General features: G+C 38.8%; 2 protein-coding genes across 4 annotated transcripts in view; both read right to left on the reverse strand.

Annotated features, from left to right (window-relative positions):
* Positions 1-22,670, reverse strand: part of trp (transient receptor potential) — a 64,199-nt gene that overhangs the window by 11,017 nt on the left and 30,512 nt on the right. For both annotated transcript variants that reach the window (XM_074098464.1, XM_074098463.1), the window contains exons 3-7: positions 22,366-22,510; positions 15,463-15,558; positions 15,070-15,212; positions 13,367-13,568; positions 11,348-11,521 (exon numbers count right to left, since the gene is read on the reverse strand). In XM_074098464.1, the coding sequence (XP_073954565.1) occupies positions 11,348-11,521; positions 13,367-13,568; positions 15,070-15,212; positions 15,463-15,558; positions 22,366-22,510 (760 nt within the window). The remainder of the gene's footprint in view (positions 1-11,347; positions 11,522-13,366; positions 13,569-15,069; positions 15,213-15,462; positions 15,559-22,365; positions 22,511-22,670) is intronic.
* On the reverse strand, positions 261-8,288 carry LOC141435720 (uncharacterized). Of its 2 annotated transcripts, none has more exons than XM_074098472.1 (2): positions 7,897-8,288; positions 261-2,636 (listed from the first exon to the last, which is right to left on the reverse strand). In XM_074098472.1, exons 1-2 carry the CDS (start codon positions 7,917-7,919, stop codon positions 743-745), a joined length of 1,917 nt encoding a protein of 638 aa, XP_073954573.1. In that variant the 5' UTR covers positions 7,920-8,288; the 3' UTR covers positions 261-742. The 2 variants fall into 2 exon arrangements, with proteins under 2 accessions (XP_073954573.1, XP_073954574.1); XM_074098473.1 differs by lacking the exon at positions 7,897-8,288 and adding an exon at positions 4,267-4,974.

The following is a 22,670-nucleotide window of genomic DNA, read 5'->3' on the forward strand; positions in this document are numbered from 1 at the left end:
AACCTGCAATAGGTGGCTTCGCCACCCCTCGCCGCCTGCCGCCCCGGGCTAAGTCCCATTTGGCCATAGGCACAAAATATATAATAGTACTAACGTACAGAATGGCCACACTCCGCCCCGCACCGGTTCAAGTTACCCCACCTCTCAAGCGCAGATTGCAGGAAAACCGCAGGAATCTAGTCGGGTGCGCAACGCGATGTTTCTCGGCCGCACGGCACTAAATTTGGGAGCAATAATTTTGCGATATGATAAAGGTACTGTTACGGGGTGGGTTTTTGAAACTACTATTGTCCATAAAAATAACGTTTATTAAATAAATTTGAGTTACACAAAGTTGGGTGTCCGCCACGAGTTTCAAATCTAGACTGGTCTAAAAAGCATAAAGAGTGTATATCGTCAGTGCATCGTCGGCAATGCACTGTCATGGAAATCCGCGATTGAGTACAAAACGTGACAATTATAACAGCCCCCCCGTTAAGATTGATCATCACGGGAGGGTGATGAGAAATCTGAAGACCTAGTGTAGTCATGAACTTCGCTTTGGCTAACAAAAGGTTTATTTTATTCTAGACATAGGATCTAGCCGTATTGCGTGGCTCTAGTATTAACGATCTAGGTAATTAACTTTAAAATCAATATGCTTAAAGCGGGAGTGATTACCCGACAAAATTTAAAGTTATCTGCAGGAAATAGAAATACAAATAGTAACCTGAAGTAAGTAGTAATCTATATGATTAAGACATTATACTATTATATTACGTTTAATTGAAACTGGTTCATCGTCTGAAGTAGAAGGAGAACTTTCTGACTCCGGGACATTTTCCTGGGGATTATCTATCGGTGCTGATTTTTCGTTGTTGGTTCTCCTTCTATTGCATCGACGGGACATTTTTATGCAACACAATGGCGAACTCTTGTGGTATAAACATATCCTGGTCTTATAAAACATGTATAAGATAACAAGGGCGGAAGTTAAACTGGTAAGTGACAGATAGTGGACACTGTACTTTTCCAGGTGTGAAGTATTTTCCAGTTTATTGAGTTCTTGTTGAAGCTGATCTAAGTGGGTACTAGCATGGACCAAAGAATCCAAATTGTTTATGTTATTTAATCTTACAAAAGGCAACTGAGGCAAAGTTTTATTTATTTTATTTTTTTCACAACAGTCGTCAAAGATAATATTGAACGATGACATTATTTGAGCATTGGTAGTTATATTTGTAACAATGGTATCACTAGCGCTAAACTGTAAGGTTTTGAAAAAGGCGTTACAACGCTTTTGTAGGTTTAACAAACCTGTGCCGAACAAAATTTCATCGTAATTATTTGGGTCGTTCTCACATGTGATATGACATTTGCCAGGTTCGGATTGTACAAATATCCAGCGGTTTTTCCTTAATTTATAGAACATATCTATGGACCCATGCAAAATCTTAACTACGCATAAACTAGGTAACTTAGAAACTACATCGTTTAACAAAATTGTCTCACACGTTGGCGTCGCGATTGTGGAATAGATATTGTTTAATTCACACACGTAACACTTATTTGTAATCACTTTGCACTCTTTGACACTGTCGAAGAGTGAGTAAAACATTCTGTCAGCTGTTACTGCTAGATACGGTTTGTTGGGTGCAATTAAGGCAAAAGTGTCGGGTTTCGAAATGTCATACGGAACTGGTAGAGATATGAGATGATATAGACTATAAGTCTGTGGAATTACAAGTGGTATTTTTATAACTATAACTATCTTATTATAATGATAATAGCATATCAAACTGCTTACGTCTACAATGTCGTGAATGTTTTGCAGCGACAGCGATGTTGGAAGCTCATAATGCTTAGGCAGGTTGTTGGCGTTTTGTTCAAGTTCATTGTACAGCTGATAGGGACTTAGTACAGTGGGATGCAAAATATTTAATTTGCTAAAGAGAATGGCATTATTTATATCATCGATATCAAAGGATAAGGACATGATTATGCTTTCCATAGAATTTAGTAGAGAGTTGAGGTGAGTTTTGATATCTAATTTGTCATTTGAATTTCTTAACTGTTCGAAAGCTTTTTCGACTACGTCTAAGTTTTGGTTAAGCCGGGCTTCATTTTCATTAACCTTTGATATTGTGTTATTTAAACTAAGGATAGTCGATTTAACAATATGAATATTATCTTTCATGACATGAGCTAACTTTTTTTCATCGGACTGTACCTGATGAATTGCATCCGTGAACTTTATCGCGTCGTCCGAGTCTAATGTCCCGAAGAATGTTTTTAGTATTGAGCCGCCAGCATCGATGAGGCCTCGTTTTACACGTGCTGGACTTTGAACTAGGTAAGATATAGACGAAAACTTTTTGATGTTATTAGCATGTTGATTTTGTAGAGCACTTAGTGAATTTAAGCAGTCTATCTGTACTTTTGATGAAGAATGAGATTTGCAAAACGTTGATATCTTTGCAAACAGAAACTCTACATTATCTAAGTGAGGCTGTATGTGGCTTATATCTATGTAAGTAACAACATTCCATTTGTCATTTGTGAACTTAACATCTGGCATTTGATCGAAGAAGAGGCCTGAACTCCTTATGATTGGCGTGACAAAACTCCCGAGACATACCGTGAGCACCGAGGCAAACCTGTAATATAATGTTTAAAATTGAGGTGCAAGTTTGATTTCGTCATAATGATGACGTACGTGTTTACGATTAATAAGCACGGTGACGGTGTGGTTTCCGTTTAACTTTATAACCTTATACGGCCCTTTCCAAACGGGTGATAGTGCCTTATTTTGTTTGTGGTGACATCTTATATATACCATATCACCGACATTGTAGTTTAAGGGTTTGGCATGCGAGTCATAGTAAGCTTTTGACCTCTCTTTGGATGTTTGTATATTTTCTAAAGCCTTCTGCCTACTATAATACAGCCTATGATTCAATGCACGTATATAGTCCGTATAGGTGTTTGACTCTAGTGAATCTATGCTTTTTGGCAAGTAAGGCTTGTGACCAAACATCAGCTCCATTGGAGAAAAGCCCGTGGTGGTGTGAATGTTTGAATTATAAGCGAGCATGGCAGTATTGATATATAAGTCCCAAGTATGTTGATTTTCATCTATATATGATCTTAAATATGCTTTAAGGGTGGAATGACTTCGCTCGAGGGAGCCACATGTCTGGGGGTGATATGGGGATGCGAAGAGGTGTTTGATGCCAAGTAACCGTTCCAATTGTTTAAACAGGTCAGAGCAGAAATTAGTTCCTTGGTCGGTTACTATCGTTTTGGGTATGCCTATGTGTGAGATGAAGTGTACAAGACGCTGTGCGGAATCTTCAGCTGAACATGAGGGCATAGGATATGCTTGAGAGTATTTAGTGAGATCGTCTTGGAGCGTTAAGATAAACTTGTATTTATTATGATGGGTCTCTGGCAGCGGCCCGACCAAGTCGAGGAATAGTTTCTCGTTAGGTTTGGTAGCAGTAGACGTTATAACCATTGGAGCTCGATTTGATTGACGCAGTGGTTTATTTATTTGACACGTCTTACAATTCTTGACATATGTTTCTATATCTTGACGCATGCTTTTCCACCAGTACATTGATTTAAGCCTTTCTAGCATTCGAGATATACCGGGGTGACCTGCTGAGGGCGAGTCATGATTATCCCTTAGGATTTTTGAGATTTCATTCGGTGTTGGAAATAGAATATTATTGTGGTAAACATTAATTTTTATACCTGTACCGTTAAACAAATAGGCGAGCATGTTATATATTCTTGTGAACAATATTTTATTAAATGGGTCCTTGAAATCTGATATTGCGAATTCCTTTTCTTCACTATGGCACAATTTGATCATGTTCCTGTAATCACGGAGAAGGTTAAATATATCTTTATATGATATTTCATCGTAGTGATGAACTCGTAAAAAAAGGTGGGTGAACACGTGTTTTTGGTTTGAGGTGGAATAGTGAGTGTGCAACTCTCGTTCTACATTCTGGATATTTTGAGTAGACATTTCAATTATTTCAGTGCAATATGGAATAGATTCATCTAAATCAATAGCAGAGGGAAAGGTGATAAGTTTACATTTTGCTTTAAGTAATGACTCATTGTGCTCCTGGATAACGGTGTCGTATGACACAGTATGTTGACGGCTGGCTTGTAAATATTGTTCGTATGTTTCCGGGGTCAAAGAGCTGCTAGAGGCATTATCAATAGAGTGTACGGGATTTCGGGACAATGAGTCAGCATTACAATTCATTTTACCTTTTTTATACTGAATTTCATAATCATAGTCTTCTAACTTCAATCTCCATCGAACTAAACGTGAGCTGGGGTCTTTGCAGTTAAATAGCCACTGTAAAGGCTTGTGATCTGTAACGATTGTGAAACTGTGTCCGTAAAGATAAGGTCTAAAAGTTTTGGTGCCGAAGAGAATGGCGAGGCATTCTTTTTCGGTGGTGGAGTAATTACCTTCTGCTTTGTTAAGCGTTCGAGAAGCAAACGCAATAGGCAGATCTTTTCCTATTTCCCCCTGTGAGAGAATAGCTGAGACAGCGTAATTTGAAGCATCGCAAGTGAGTACAAAAGGTTTTGAAAAGTCTGGATATTGGAGAATTGGAGCGGAGGTTATTTTTGTCTTTAAAACTTCGAAAGCTTCTTGTTGTTTCAAAGACCATTCGAATTTAATGTTCTTTTTTAAAAGATTGGTTAAAGGTTTGGATATATGTGAGAAGTTGGCAATAAAGCGACGGTAATAGCCTACGAGACCTAGGAATGATTTAATGTCTTTAGGGGATGCAGGGGTAGGAAAATTTATAACGCAGTCTATTTTTTTAGGATCCGGTTTTACACCTTTATCAGAGATTATGTGACCAAGATATTGAACTTCTTTATGTAAGAACTCGCATTTATCTGGTTGCAATTTTAAGTTGTGTTCACGCAATTTTTCGAAAATAAGCCTTAGTTTTTCAATGTGCGACTGTAAATCGTGACTGAAGGCCACAATGTCGTCCATGTAGGTGAAGCAATGGATGCCTTGGAGGCCGGCTAATACGACATTCATTAGTCTTTGAAATGAGGAAGGAGAATTCTTTAGACCGAAAGGCATTCTAGTGAACTCATAATGACCCGATGGGACACTGAATGCCGTTTTCTCGGCATCAGCTTCAGTTTTCATCTGAACTTGGTGGAATGAAGACGCTAGGTCTAGGGTAGAAAAATATTTACAATGGCCTAACTGATCTAGTATATCCGTTATGACAGGGATGGGGTAAGCGTCGCCAATAGTAATCTCATTCAATTTCCGATAATCAATTACTATTCGCCATTTTGGTTTACCAGAAGCGTCAGTTTTTTTGGGAACTACCCATATAGGGGCAGACCATGGTGATCTGGAAGGCTTGATGATTTTTTGATCTAACATGGTTTTAATTTGCTTGTCGACTTCGGCTTTGTGGCATTCCGGGAATCGGTAACTTTTCACATGAACTGGGTTATCGGAGGTAGTGCGTATTTCGTGAGATAATGTTTTTGTTGTTGTAAGATGATCACCCTCTAGGTGGAAAATGTCTTTGAATTGGGAACAAAGGTTTCGAAGCAGCTTTTCCTCCTCTAAATTAAGATGACCACATCTTATGGCATTATGGACTTGAGTTTCGCGGTTAACTTCAGTGCCTAAGGTATGGATATTGCAATTAACTGTTTCAGAGGTTGTTAATTCGTTGTCATGAATGTAAGAAACAGGTTCTATTGTAAACTTAACGTCTTTTAAAATTATCTCTTCTTCTGAAGTATTAAGAACTGACATAATGATTTTATCGTCTGCATTTACGCGAACGAGACATCGCGAAAAGTAAAGTTTAGGATATTCTTTAAGCCTGGATTCTAAGATGAGGCCTTCCTGTATTTCAGGATTCGTTACCGGACACTCGATAACCATTTCACACCTTGGAGGGATTACAGTACCTGTTTTCAAATCAAAATATTGTTTTGGGTCATTGTTTAGGATTAATTTCAAATTTGAATATTGAATGGTAGCTCGGTATGCATTGAGGAAATCTGAGCCTAGTATTCCATCGTAATTGAGATGAACGTTATCTACGACATGAAAATGGAAAGAGAGTGGTTTCTGGTCCTGTTCCAACTCCAGGTGGAGAATAAACTTGCCTTTCGTTACAGCATGAGAGTCTGTGTCATTAATACCTTTAAACTTAATGATGTGATTTTCTAGTTTAGGAACCTGTGTGAGACAAGAACGTTTTATGATGCAAATGGAACTTCCGGTATCAACTAGGAAACGTGCGGGATTTTTTGTATGAGAAGTTTTGGTCCTGATATGCGGGAGTAATGCTTTATTATTTTGGGACACGTCGAATATAGTTTCTGGCGCTGTTATAAAATGGTCAGACAGTTCCGACTTTTTATTTGACTCCTTTTCCAGAGCTGAACTAGTAGAGATAGAAATAGGTTTAACGCAAGACGTACAATTTGATATCTTTGGACTGGTACATTTTAAGTTCTCGTGAAGCTCAAGGGATTCAGTGGATTTGGTAGAAACAGTGGATTTAGTAGAACCAGTGGATTTAGTAGAAACAGTGGGTTTAGTATGACTTAAAATCTTACAGTGATCATTCGCAACAGTGATGGACTTAGGAAATATAGACTTAGTGGATATAACACTGCATGAACTTTCACCAGAAATAGTAGCGTAAGTAGAGATAGTAGAAGTGCCTGGTGACTCAGGTTTCGGTTGGCACGAGTCTGAAACCCGATTACCTAGTTTAAATGACTGGTGTTTGCATTATTGTAATATACTTCGTTTTGTGGTGACTCTGCGTCAAACGTGACCGGAGCGCAGTCTAAGCAGTTTTGATCAGCGTGTCGTTGACCGGTGTTATTCGCGAACCTAGTATTATTGAATTGCCGTTTTCTACATTGTGAAATATCGTGACCGATATTTTTACAATACCTACATGTAATAGGTGATGATTTAGGAATCAAACTACGAGGAGAGTTCGCTGCATCGTTAGTTTGACGTTGGTATGACGGCACTTGCAAAGATGACCTTTGCCCATTGTAACAGTTGGCCTCTAAATGGCCCTCTCTACGGCAAATCTTGCAGAACTTTACATGTTTACCCGATCTGAATGACAAATTCTGGATTTTTTCCTCTTCTATTGCAATATTGATTGCTGAATTTAAGTTCTTGGGACTTTTACATCTTACCATGTTGCTAATATTGGGTTTTAGGCCCAAGGAGAATGTATATAAGGCGAGATCTTCCGTCATTGCAATGCGACCCGGTATTTCCTTTTTATACGAGTCAGAGTTGTGTATTTCTGATTGCAGTTGTGTTAAACAGGTTTCCACACGAAGGGCGTATTGAGCGACAGTTTCATTCACCTGTTGTTTACAAGCTTGTAGGTCTAGGAGGAGGTGGTTGTAATGTTTAGTCTCGCCAAAGTTTTGTTTAAGGAAAGATTTTAAATCCTCAAACTTCTCAAAAATTTTATTTGAGCAGGCTATTTGAGCCTTGCCTTCCAATTTTGAAATTATGAATTTCAGTAACACAACCTTTTGATTCTCCGACGCTAAGTCCAATGCATTTTGGCAATTTGTTAAAAATGCAGGCAAGGTTTCACGATCTCCTTTATACACATTTACGAAACTACAAAGAACTTGAATAGGAGTTTGCTCCGTGGAAACTGATTTGGCCTGGTCTTCTGAACCCATCTTGCTGTTATTGATAATGCTTGAAATGGTAAGTGTGTATATATAATAATTCTAACACTGACACTATAAGACTATTATTTGGATCCCAAAACCGTATACTTTCGAAACCGACTTTAGATTGACAAATTGATAGTAACTACAGAAACAGAATATTCTACTCACATAAGCACGAAGAAATTCAGCATGGCAGGGCGACACGAACAAGGCGTTTTACAGCAGGAACTCAGGATCTAGTAGGTTAGGTATACGAACAACTTTCACGTCGTTTTCTCTCCAAGAATGACTCGTCGTGGACGATAACCAGGAATGACTACCACCGGATTTGCCAGCACACAGTTATGCAAGAGGAACTGAGCGGCTTCTTCTTGAACGGTACAGGATACGGCGTGAGCAGCGGGACACAGCGGAGGTAGAGATGACAGCTATTCTTTTCACTTTAGTACATAGTTTGAATCTTAGCACTTCACGAAACGGCGCGGCTATTTGGTAATTTGAGTCTTAGAACTTCACGAAACAGAGAAAATAGGGTTTAGGGCGGACACACTCTTACGATACTTTTGAACGACACAGTGGATGACTCGCGTAGTTTCAGTTTAAAACTTTCACTTAAGTTTAAACTGTAAAGTTAAACCCCGAATAGTTGTGGAAAATCCCACTTCTGACACCACTGTTACGGGGCGGGTTTTTGAAACTACTATTGTCCATAAAAATAACGTTTATTAAATAAAGTTGGGTGTCCGCCACGAGTTTCAAATCTAGACTGGTCTAAAAAGCATAAAGAGTGTATATCGTCAGTGCATCGTCGGCAATGCACTGTCATGGAAATCCGCGATTGAGTACAAAACGTGACAATTATAACAGTACCCTAACTACTTCCTTTATAAATAAATAATAATGATTTCAGAAATTATCGCGATTAATACATGAAATAACTACCTACCGAATAATTCGTTTAAGTTTGTAGTCGTATATCTATTGTACCTAATTGAAAATAATAATGCTTAAATACACAGACAGACAAATTTTAAGTAGATTTAAATAAATAGGTAAGATTAACGATTACATTTATTTGCACATATCTAAGCCATACCTACATATAAGTACCGTTAAATGTCATTGGTAGTACTTAAAACTACTAGGGTTTCGCGATAGTCAGCCCTGTGTACCTATCTTACGCACACATTGACGCGTGTACAGACGCCGTCGTGCTTAATGTAGATTCGAGTACCTCTAGTGTGGCGTTTTCACAAAACATTCGTTTACTATTCGAAGACGTAAATCGAGCGTTCGATCGTCGATACGTAGGGCCGCCACATGTCCACGGTGCGGCGTCGTCAGTCGTCACCCGTTTTCGTTACGATACACGGACGAAATAGTTTACGTAGCAAACCTACGCTCACAAAAGTTGTTGCGCACACTTTCCGCTAGAGGCGCTGTCCGTGTTTCCATACAAATTGAGATTTTAACGCGAACGCGATCGAGACGTATTTTGTGAACGGGAAAATACACTAAGCATAGAGAACGCGTATTTTGTACGTCGTGGCCGCCGTGTGCCCTAGGGTAAATATGCCCCTGATAATCAGAGTAGTAGCTACTTAGTACTTAAGTGGTTCAAGCGTGAACACAGATAAACATAGTTACGTTTGTATTTATAATATTAGTAAGGATGGGGTTAGTCTCTTTCGTAAGATGTTCATGTAAAAGAGCCTTGAAAAATTCATCGGGAGCTGGCAGCGTCCTCTAATGAAGAATTGGAAAGCATAAAAAAATGTACTTTCTCCGTAACGCTTCTGGGACCTATTGACACCCGTGCGCCATGATAATGAGGGCTATCGTTTTTTGTCTCACTAGATGGCGCACTGTTGCGTGAGGTTTTTAAGTGTGGCTTTCAGTCTGTTAAAACAAAGTTTAGATTAAAATCATATTTAAAACACCTTAAAAACCGTACCATAAAAATATCCAGCAACCACAGTGTTGCTTAGTCCCGTTTTGTTCGGAAAAAAAGGGAGGACAAAAGTTTCCAAAAGACAACACTGTCTCAAAACACAGACATTCATTGCCCCGTAACGCATAATTGCCATAATTAATTTCAGGTAATGCAAAATATTCACAAAAAAATTCTAATTATAAATAAACCCGCGTAGCTCACCCAAAAACTATGAGATTTGACATTTCGGAGACCTCACGCTACACTAGCGCCTCTAGCGGCGAATTCATTCGCGATAGCCCTCATTATATTCATCGTCTCGTTCTAACACCAAATTAAAAAAAAACCCAATTTTAAAATCAACCGATTACACCGACAGCTTAACCAATTTTTATCAAACGTAGCTAAGAACCAGCGCAAGGCACGCACTCTCTTTCTCGTGAAACCGCATCAATTCAATTCAACCGTGTTTGCGTCCGGGGTTAAAAAGAAATGTGAACACGCTACAAAGTTAAGTACGGTCAAGGACTTATGAGCCACCATGGAACCTTTTCAAAGGAAAAGTCATTACGGTTTTCCTTGTTAATTAATGCGATGCCACTATGCCGGTTACTGTGAAATGGTTCCATGGTGACATGAATTAAAGTACAATACCTAAACATTTTTCTGATTCTGCTTTATTTTACTCGTATGCCTGCTTCGTAATCTCTTGTCGCTTACGCTGCATCTTATGACTTGTGTAAAGTGACGCTATTCACTAGCTTAAAATATAGCTGACACAAAGATATATGGATTTATGCGTGATATAGATGTGGAACTATGCATGAAGCGATACAGGTGGCTTTGCGGTATTTCATAAATATATATTGGGGGCAATAATACTTTATGGGAAATGCGAGTGGTGTTTTTAGATTTAAGAAGAAGATTACATAATTAATAAAACATGCTAAGGCCGGCCTCACACAGCCGGAATAGCTCTCTGAATTCATAATATGAATTCAGAAAGCACGGAAATGCATACAATTTCATTATTCACGACACACATTCTGATTTTTCAGATTATGATTTTTTCAGATTGATCTGTCAGAATGACACTGACGAGCGTTATGAATTCTGATTCTTTATATTTGAGATTATAAATTCAGAACGCACGGCTTTCCATATATTTCTAAATGACCGCACACACGTACTGAAATCAGATAATGAATTGTCTCAGTTGCCAGTACAATTTGTACAGTAAAGATGTGTTGCGACTTGTGGATCCATCGTAGAAATGTGTACCGACTACTGATTAATCTGATTTATTAAGACACGTGTGAGGCAATGTACCGGAATTCATATTATGAATTCAGAGAGATATTCCGTCTGTGTGAGGCCGGCCTAACGATTTAAGTAGGAAGCTTATCGGGGGTCAGTCAGCACCTAGTCACGAAAATAAAACGTCACTACGAAACAAGAGAAGTTGCCACCTCTACTAGGTACAGCTCATTTCGTTCATTTTCTTACGATTTTTATTAATTCCCAGACCTCAAATCTCTCGAGTGATCACTGAACTGAAGGAACTAAAAGATTGAACTAGTTCAATTGATCGAATGGACTACATTGGATCGCTCAATCTAAAGACCGAGGATCAACAAACCTATAGCGCTACCTACCTGAGAGCTGCACATTTGTTTAAGCACTTACCATCTTCTGCTTGTACTGAATGGCCAGTTTTAACCGTCCTAGGGTCTGCCGCTCCCCCGACTCCCAGCAGTCGATGTCCCAAGGATTGTAGTTCAACATTATTTCTAGTTCGTAGGACGTCCGCGTGTGGTCCAGGAGAGACGTCGCGAACTCCTGGCACTGCTGTCTTAAGGCCTGAAGGAAAAAATAGTAGTTTTGTACAAAAAGTGCATGAAACGCATCTTTTTTAGGGTTCCTTAGTCAACTAAGAACCCTTATAGTTTCGCCAAATCTGTCCGTCCGTCTGTCTGTCTGTCCGTCCACGGCTAAGCTCAGAGACCGTTAGTACTAGAAAGCTGTAATTTGGCATGAATATACATATCAGTCACGCCGACTAAGCAGTAATTTTTTTTTTGTAATTTGACGTGAAATGGGAGTGTTTTTTTTTCTCGACTAACCCTATAGCGTGGGGTATCGTCGGACAGGTCTTTTAAACCCATTGGGAGTTTGCTAAGAAGATTTCTATTCAGTTGATCTGTTTGCGGAATATTAAACTTTAAAGTGAAAATTTTTATTAAAATCGAGCGTCCCCACCCCCCTCTAAAATATAAACTGTTGGGAGGAAAAATTCAGAATGGTAGTAGTGAATTTATAAGGAAAATTAAAGCAGCTAAGATTGCTTGAGAATTATTAGTAGTTTAAGAGTAAATAGCAGCCAGAGGTACAAAACAACAACAACTTGGACAAATCGGTGATATTTTATAAACAGTTAAAGGCATTCCTCATCGAAAGGTGTTTTTATAACTTAAGAGATTACTTCAATGAAAATATAAATGAATACTGAAATAAATTAATAAGATGTTAATACTCTTAAATGTATGTAGAATATTTTTAAGACGATAATTGAGTGATATAATTATGAAGTAGTAACCTCTCATGTTACTGTGCCCTTGCAGGGCGTCACATGTGACTAATACCGAATTGTAACAACTGCTATATATAAATGTGATATGCAATGAATGAATAAATAAATAAATAAATAAAACATACCTAAACTTGGAAGATTCCGTACACAATACGAAATCCCTAGAAAAATATTACTTGATTTTTTCGTAATGGCTACGGAATCCTATCCTAGGCGTGTCCGACACGCTCTTGGCTTGTTTTTTTAAAAATTGAATCTAACCAATTTTAAAATGTCGATAAAGCCCCTACCTTTTCATTTAAAAGTTCAATATCTCAAAAAGCGTTGAACCGATTTTTATCAAATCGAAATCAGTCCATCCATTTGAGAGTTACGATATATCTACCACAGACAGACAGACCGAAATTGACGTCAAACTTACAACACCGCTCTTTTTCCGCGGCGGGTTAAAACCCATTTGTGCACGTTGGTAACAAACAAACATTTTACAAGCACTGGTAATGTTATTCTTACATTCAAATGTAAATTTATTTACATTTGTTTTTTTAGTGAAGTATCAAGGAAATATTTGAATGACAGACGAAGGCGAGAAAATGTTATTATGATTATTAAAGAGATGTATTCTCGTACGGAACTCTCGGTAAAAATCTTCGCTGAGCCAGAAATGCTGTTTTAAAGTGGATTTTCTGTTTGTCAGTGTTTTGTTTAGTCTACATCAATCTTTAAAGATCACAAAGACGTGTGCTCGGTAGCATGTTTTTTACCATGTTAAACAGGAAAAATAGTTAAGAAACAAAAAAAATAGTGTAAGTTACCTACAGCCAAATATAAGTCAAAAGATTCTCAAGTTACAATTAAGGAACGCTGCTGTGCTGTAAAACATTGAACTAAAACAAAATTACACACACAAATTACACAAACCCAACTATCACCACCACCACCACCGATTGAATTTCCACCACCGTTTCGAACTCAACCAGAGTTCATCCTCAGAGCATCACAACCGTTCACCATGCTACCAGATGTTAGACTTCGGTCTATTCATTGATATGGACTTTCGCAACGTAAAGCCTGTTTCAATCAATTACTGTAAAACATTTTCATATTCAAATTACCTTATATTCAACTCTAAACTCGGTCTCCATCCTACTTAGCCGGTTAAGCTCCCATGACAGCTGGAAAGCTGTCAAGAGAGGATCAGCGGAAGACAAGGCTATGAGTGAGGGAGAGGTCAGAGCCCGGTACGCGTTTATGCGTGCCTGAGAGTGACGGAGAGAGTCTTCTTGGGAAGACTTTACGCACTCGTCGCAGCCGCATCTGTGGAGAAGGAATTTTGTTAATTAAACAGTTAGATTGATGATAGCGGATTCATCGTCGTCTCTAAATAAGGAAACTCCTATTAACCTGCAACAACTGGACACAAGCCACATTTAAAATAAAATGTTTTATCTTCCAAAGTGCAATTTTTCAATCAACCATAAAAAAATTAAGTAGGTAGTTATTAATGAGTTATAAATAAGTTAAGATTGGTTTTTTGGAATCTTTTTGTATTTTTTATTTCAATTCCAAATTTTTACTTTTACGGTCATCCCGTAAAACCTAAATTGAAAATTCAAACTGAAATATAGATGCACAGAAAAAACAGAAAAATAAGACCATCACTGGGAATCGAACCCAGGTCCTCGGTAAACCATCCCATGACCAATGACCATCAGTGGTGTAGCGGTATAGCACGCGGTACGGATTACCGAGGACCTGGCTTCGATTCCCAGTGATGGTCTTATTTTTCTGTTTTTTCTGTGCATCTATATTTCAGTTTGTATTTTCAATTTATAAATAAGTGTCGGCGTCGGGATGAATGTTCGGAGGGACGGTCGGACATTGTAGTGTTGTGACCAAGTGCGGGTAGTTCGAGATACGAGTGCCGGTACTTTTTGTGATAAGTGCGGGTAGTTCGAAGTTGAGACCCCCACACTTCAGTCTACTCGTGACCAACCAACCACCAATGAACTAAAATAATTTCCTTGCTCACCCGCGACCTTACGATTGCTATCGTAAGGTCGCGGGTGAGCAAGGAAATTATTTTAGTTCATTGATATGGACCTCCGCAAAGTAACGCCTGATTCAATAAATTAACCAACCACCAAACCATCGAATTCTTGTTTCGTCGGATTCTTGCTTGCCGGATTCTTCTCTTGTTAAAGTCTCAATTCGGTGGCATTACAAACTGGAATTTGATATATTTCCTATTATAATAATAGGTAGGTACAGTCAAGGGCAAAGATATCGACACGGCCAAAGTTGCAAAAATATGTATACACGGCCTTAATGTTAAGTGCATAAAGTGGTGTATAGATATTTTTGCAACTTTGGCCGTGTCGATATCTATGCCCTTGACTGTAGGTACTAGGTACCACCACTACAAGGGACCAGATTACAGTGGCCGAAACGTCGAGGTAAATATTACTCGTGTCTTTAGCGTGATAAGGCCCGTTTGTGGTATTTTAATTAAGGTAGTTATTCTTACTATAATACCTTGTACTTATTATTAGTACCTTGTACCTACTCGTACCTATTATTAGTTTGTAATGCCACTGAATTGATACTCTAACACGAGAAGAATCCGGCAAGCAAAAAAGCCGATGAAACAAGAGTTCGATGAAACAAGAATCCAACGAAACAAGAATCCAAAGAAACAAAAATCCAAAGAAACAAGAATACGACATACTAGAAACTAATTGCGTTACGAAGTAGCAAGATACCTGATTGCCTTTAGTTCATTTATTACGTAGTGTCACAAAAGTATGACTGTACCTACTTGACGTCGTGAGGGATGGGCAGCGTGGCTCCACGATCCAGCAGGATCTTCAGGATTTCGTAGTGGTTCCGATGAGCAGCCAGAATCAGGGGGGTGATGTCTGGAGTGAAGGTCGCTGCCGATGATTCGACTGATTCCCAACTCTGTTTAAAACAGAATATTTTACTAGACTATGGGCTTGGTGTCAGAGTGATTCAGTGTGGCTACAAACTATAGCTCTAGTGTAAGGTTTTCGTCAGATATTCGTTTACTATTCGAAATCGTAAATCGAACGTATGCTTTCGACAACGTTACGTAACACTCGATCGTTGATACATTTCCAGAAGTCGTTCTACGTATCCCTGCATGATTAGTCACGTTTTTAAGTTGTAGCTAATTAGTTGAGTAACATACATATGGATCTCCGACGACATGGTGTTCCTCTTCCCACTGCAGCAGCAACTCCACTGCTTCCACATACTCCTCTTTGATAGCATGCAAAAGAGCGTCCTGGGAACAAAAAATCACATTCAACCGACTAAAATATAAAGGTAACTACCTCATCTCTATGACTGTTGTTGCTGTTATTAATTTCGATTTCGTTCGTTGTTAATTTAATAATCGAGGTTAAGAAAAAACGCTAAACACACAGGACGGGTGCGGGTCGGGAGCGGGTCAAGTCTGAAGTGCGGCGGACCTGTTTATGTTTATAGGCCAAAGAACTGCCGTCTCCGTGCAGAGTCCGGATTTAAAACCAAATTGTGCGTCATTGAGTATTATATGACTGTCAAGTTGTTTGTCAAGCACACCGTCCAACACTTTCGCTACTATTGTTGCCAACGAAATAGGCCTATATGGCCTGCCCATTGCCACTTTAACTTACTAATTCGCTTAGCTACATATGTCGGTGGCCCTCGTTCTTCTACGAATCTCCTCATTTCTGATTCGATCCCGTAGAGAAACCCCGGGCATAGCTGTCTTCATAGCTCGCTGGGCAACTCTGAGCCTATTTATAAGGCCTACTTATAGTGAATCAATAATTAATGATTAATTTTCAGTTTCAAAGCTATACCGTTATTTGATGTAGGAATTTATGCCGTCAATTTTCCCATACCGTTTTGAGACCGGATATTGTGTCGTCTTATCGGTGCGTCATTGTGTCATATTGTCAAGTAAACGATTTGTCTCGGCGGTTATAGATCCCAGATAATGTTTCAGGATTTTCAGTTAATCACGATGGTAATCATCATCATCATCCCAGCCTATCTGCGTCCCACTGCTGGGCACAGGCCTCCTCTCAGAACAAGAGGGCTTGGGCCGTAGTTCCCACGCGGGCCCAGTGCGGATTGGGAACTTCACACGCACCATTGAATTGCTTCGCAGGTTTGTGCAGGTTTCACGATGGTAATGTTTCAAGAGAAATATTGATATTAGTTAGCATTTAAAAAAAAACTAAATCTTCTTATTGGTTGTACTTTTTGCTAACTGTAAGTACTAGCATTTTAAAGTACATGATCTTTTTATTCCAATTTATTTAAGACAGTCTGGTTTGATTTTTATTTGTTTTAACAACATTTTGGGCACAATATGACGGAAGCTCGAAAGTTAGTAAATTTTTTAGTGCTAACCGTGTACAAACATTATCACTTTAGTGTGCACATTTATCCGTTTGACCCCGAAAACCTCCACTTAGAAATTTTTTTTTTCGACTACTTTTTGACCTCTACGAAGCTTGAGGTCCCGGGTTCCATTCCCGGCCAGGATATTTGTATGAATAATAAGTATGAATGTTTGCTCAGGATTATCTATGGTGCTCTAGAAAATTAGGTGGAGGATTAGGTTAGGATATTTTCAAGGTCTGTAATTAATAACCTTAGAATCAATTATACTTACACATAAATTATTTAAGTATTGTGTGGCAATTTTTTTTGTTTCATAAAAAAATACCTTTCCGTCCAAAAATAATCATCATTGCATTAACATTAACTGTATTTTTTTTTAATTTAATTGCAACCAACTAACAACGATGCAAATAATCGATCCTCAAAATATCCGCATCTGATTTTCTAGCACACTGAATAAGAATGTTTATTCGTTGCCTAGTATCGATACCTAGTACAAGTTTTGCTTAGAGCTTTGCCTACGCAGAGGGAAAGGCACCACAACCTTTAGATTCTTGCTGTATTTTACGTCTACATGCATCATGCAGCTCGATACATAATCATATTCATTAGTACATAAACTCCATTTCTCCACTACCCTCCCCATGTTTCTCATGTAATTAAATGGCGGAGACAAAATTTAATGAACGTATTTCCTTTAACGCTGGCATTTGACAGCCGGGAGGTCTCTCAAAAATAAAAAATAATTTATTTTATATTGAATTATGTTGTTTCTGGTCAAAGTAGGTGTTGCTAAGCGGATTTTATATGGACAATATCTGAATGTTGGTCATAGAAGTATACGTATGTGCAAGCTTCCGCTGGCTTTTGAGACAACGGGTTGCTGGGGTTCAGGGGTTAAAGCCTTCGTTAAAAAAAGTAGGGCGTCGTATTAAGATGCGACCAAACCGCTGCTTAAAAAACGGTGACGGTACGGAATCGCAGTGACGCATCGTTCGTATGCGCAACGTTTTTTTTTCATGCTTTCCACACCGCTGCTTAAAATACGCAAACGGTGCGGGATTGCAGTGACGGGCCGTAAACGACAAGACTTTTGTTCGGTAAAGTCCTGACGTTTACGGCGCGTCACTGCGATTCCGTATTTTAAGCAGCGGTGTGGAGAGCATACGATAAAAACGGTGCGCATACGGTGCGTCACTGCGATCCCGTGCCGTCACCGTTTCTTGAGCAGCGGTTTGGTCGCACCTTTAGTCGTGACAGAAAATACGCGACACACAACTCAAAAAATTATGCTCTAACAGACTTTAAAACTATCAAAAAATGGTGCGGACTTTTGCCGGTTTAACTTTTTTTTTTTTATTATTATTTTATCAAATAACAGAATACATTGTAAAGAAATTATCTGCCAAACTGCATGACAGTTTGTTGGCAGAAAAAAATTAGCTCTCTAACACTGTTCTCAATATAAATCCTTAAAAATAAATACATGCATGTATAAAGGCATGCAAGGGGATGTATATTAACTCCACATCCGCCAGGTCATGTACTTTATCACACATATATAAAGATATACCTATATATAACACATATATATATATATACATACGTATAGGTATTATTAATTTAATAGATTTTTACTCATTAACATTACAAGTTATTCTTACTAATTTTGTTCAGCAAACTATTTTTAATTTTATTTTTATATGTAATTTTAGAACTACTTTGGGGAGCGCCATACCTATATCGAAGTTGCCTCATTGAGTTATGTTATTCATTGATTGTTCCCTAGACTTAATGCTGCACAGAAGAACAAATAAACCATGCCCTTGGTGACTATATTAGAAGGTTTTAATTCAAAAGCGAAAGTGAAGAAAATCATCGTGGAAAACTTGCACAAAACTGCGAAGCAATCCAATGGGGAGCGCCAAAGTTCGCATACTCTTCGCTAGTCATACCGTAATTTTTGTCCGAATCATCGTTTGTCATTAATTTTTTTCCCACCGAAACCTTACAGTTTTCTGAATTTTTTAAATGGTCATCATATAGAAAACTATAGGCGGATTCAGAGAAAAAAGAGTTATGACAAACGATCGTTCTGACAAACATAACATTCGGACTTAAAATAAGTATGCGAGCCGATATGGACCTAATTCAATGGTGTGTAAGTTCCCAATCTGCACTGGGCCCGCGTGGGAATTACGGCCCAAGCTCTCACAATATGAGAGGAGGCCAATGCACAGCATAGCCCGAGATGATGATGAACTTTTTTAAAAATATTTCGACAATATAGCTGAATCGTACGAACTGATTGAATGATTTCGGCATTTGCACAAAAAGTATTCGCTACCATTTTTGCCAGAAATATAAGCTTATGTACTTTATTGCAGATAACATTACACAACAGTAAACAATGAAAGCAATTTATTCAACCAAAGAATACCTAAAATAGATAATCTCTATAATATTATAATAAAACAATATAGAGCATAAGTTGACTTTGGAAGTAAAGATTTATAAAGCTGTATAAAGATTTGTCGACGCGCCTAATAGAGACCTCGGACGACCAGAGGGCTGGCCACTTTTTCGCACAGCGTACAAGTATTGCTATAAAACGAGGAAATACGGCCAGCCTTCTGGGCACCCTGCCCATTGACGGCGATTTGGGCTTAATTTTCTACCTATAGTTTAATTATGTTTTATTATGTTTGTTTTTAATAAAGAGACCATATAGTATTATTAAACAAGTAACTACTCCTTCGATTTTATTTTGTTTTAAGTATTTCAGTATATAGTGACCTGATGGTCCCAAAGAAAGATCAGCGCCGTTCGCAAGACCAATAGTTTGATGATTTGGGACCATTTCATGACATGCGCTTTTTTGGTCTTATTTTCCATGTTGACAGGAATAAATACTTTCTTTTTTTCAATGGATTCCAGTACCAGGCTACCAGACCATGCTATCGAATGTCTTAGCCCTACATCTGCATGCTCTTGTTGACCCTCGATTATCCACTTGCTGAGCGGCCCATCTGGCAGCTCGCCCTCTCTCCGGTAGGCTGTAAAAGCCGTCTGAGGCTAAAAGCAACAGTCCGTCCGAAAAAAAAAGTGGCTAAATACTACGGAATTCGAAAATCAAAGTTCGCATTGCACCGTCCCTCTTACTCCCATATTGAAGAATACAATTGTCAGCGGAACGGTAAGATACGAAGTTCGAATTTCGCACTTCGTAGCACAGAGCCTGTATAATGTTATTTGGAATGAACTGATCATATTTAAGGTGATACAAAAAGTGTTATGTAAATGTTCGACAGAGACGTACAACCGAGCACTACTCTGATTTCCCATGGGCTTTTCACCAGTATCATGATTTAAACATAGTTTCTTTAGAAGTATTTACTTTTAATGTGGACTTTTAGTGTCAGTCCATGATATTACCACGTATAGGTAGGTACATTATTAAGTTTTAGTTAAAAACTTTAATTTTTTAACTAATAATATAATAATTTTTTAAACTTTAAGTTTTTTCCGACTGTACTTGCATTGTCATCCAACTTATATATACTAAATTTCAAGTCAATCTAACCACTGAAAATGAGTTAAAATTAACTTGCAACAGAAAAGAACAACAAACAGGGCACGCAATTTAAAAAAACCTTGTAAATAAGTTTTTGTTAAAAAAATATTTTTAATACAAACTTTTTTGCTGACCATACTTTTTGTTGGCTGTACATTTCCGTACCAAATTTATAGGCGATTCCGTTAACCGTGGAGGAGTTCCATCCTGCGGAGAAAATCCTGCCCGGACTACCAGGATATCACTGTCAGATTATTATATTGTCACCAGATTTACATAATTATACCATATTTCAAGTCAATCCGACCTTAAGCTACTATTACACATGCTAGTTACTAGCACGAAATCATGCTACTATTAAGCAAATGCTACCTACTAGCATGTGTGTATAGTACACGTGCTACTATTAAGCAAATGCTACCTACTAGCATGTGTGTATAGGACACGTGCTACTATTAAGCAAATGCTACCTACTAGCATGTGTGTATAGGACACGTCGTGCTACTATTAAGCAAATGATTTACTAGCATGTGTGTATAGGACACGTGCTACTATTAAGCAAATGATTAACTAGCATGTGTGTATAGGACACGTGCTACTATTAAGCAAATGCTATCTACTAGCATGTGTGTATAGGACACGTCGTGCTACTATTAAGCAAATGATTTACTAGCATGTGTGTATAGGACACGTGCTACTATTAAGCAAATGATTTACTAGCATGTGTGTATAGGACACGTGCTACTATTAAGCAAATGCTATCTACTAGCATGTGTGTATAGGACACGTCGTGCTACTATTAAGCAAATGATTTACTAGCATGTGTGTATAGGACACGTGCTACTATTAAGCAAATGCTATTTACTAGCATGTGTGTATAGGACACGTGCTACTATTAAGCAAATGCTACCTACTAGCATGTGTGTATAGGACACGTCGTGCTACTATTAAGCAAATGATTTACTAGCATGTGTGTATAGGACACGTGCTACTATTAAGCAAATGCTACCTACTAGCATGTGTGTATAGGACACGTGCTACTATTAAGCAAATGCTACCTACTAGCATGTGTGTATAGGACACGTGCTACTATTAAGCAAATGCTACCTACTAGCATGTGTGTATAGGAAACGTGCTACTATTAAGCATGCTTTTTTAGTGGCATACTGCACATGGTACTTCAGGTACTAGCATGCTTATAAGTATGCTTTTTAGCATGCTAGTAACGAGCATGTGTAAGGCGGCCTTTAGAACGTGAGTCAAATTTAGCTTCGAAGATTTGATCCAAATAATAGTAGATTGTTAAAGTAACATTTTGAAGAGCATGAGAAGTGAAAATATAAACTGGCTCGCGTGGAATCTAAAAGCCCAAGCCCTTTCATTTTGAAAGAAGACCTGTGCCCAGCAGCGTGACACAATACAAGTCTAACCCCCTGTTTTATCATCCGTTGATTTTTATTTGACGGATAAATGTGATGCCGTCTCTGTTTGTTCTGTTCGAATAGAGTGACACGTAAGTTAAAATTAATCAATGGGTGGTGAAACAGCCCCTTAGATGATGGTGACGAAGGTAGTAGGCACATATTTATGTAGCGTCGGTGCCCTTTCACCCAAGGGTCTAAAAGCGCGTAAAAAGACTGTCGCGGAAACCATATTTTTTCGTTACCCGTTACTAAAAGTTTTGCTTTGAGTTGTCCCCGCTGGGGCGCGACAAACGAGTTATTCGCTGACGAAACTGCGTGCACAGCTAGTAGGTTGTAAAAAGGATCAGTTGAAAGCTGTTAAAAGCTATATTTAAATGGTTGTCATGCAATATAATAATAGAATGACTATATCATTATGATCATCAGGCCTACGCGTCTGTTCCAGACACAGATATAGATTACACTAGATTACGCAAACGCATCTACTTTGCGTGTTCGAACCCCGACCAAACGTCGGGGTTGGCCCCATACAAAGACTGACCGCTAACTGACTAATCATGACTAGTGACTGACTCGAGCCCCACGGCTCGCGGCTTGGTGCGAGCCGGGGTTTGAACCCACGATCCTCTGCTTGAGAGGCCATAGGTCAAACCACTCGGCCACCACGGCTTTCTTTTTTACGCTTAGGTACGCTTACCTTTACTTTAATCCCCGACTTGAGCAGTAGACGTATAAGTTCAATGTTCTCGTTTTCAATGGCGGCTATGAGGGCTGACCGGTTCAGGGGGTCCACGCAATTGATGTCCAAGACCTCGGAGTTGGTGGAGAATTCTTCAATCAACCTGAGAAAATGACGAGATGCGAGTATAAGTAATGTCTGATCAATCCACTCAGTGGACGCTGATCAATGCGCTCTTGGCTTCAGCATCAGCACCCGGGTGTGACCAATGACCAGGTATGTATTTTTGAACCCTTTCAGCCCGGTTGACGAGGTTAACTCGT

The sequence above is a fragment of the Choristoneura fumiferana genome, chromosome 15, assembly GCF_025370935.1.
Source record: "Choristoneura fumiferana chromosome 15, NRCan_CFum_1, whole genome shotgun sequence".
NCBI lineage: Eukaryota > Metazoa > Arthropoda > Insecta > Lepidoptera > Tortricidae > Choristoneura > Choristoneura fumiferana.

Bases quoted from the DNA above. Each gene is read 5' to 3' on its own strand.
- LOC141435720 (XM_074098472.1), bottom strand. From the start codon at position 7,919: ATGCTGAATTTCTTCGTGCTTAT. The intron at 2,637-7,896 runs GTGAGTAGAATA...ATTATATTACAG, and splicing joins CTGAATTTCTTCGTGCTTAT to GTTTGCCTCGGTGCTCACGG.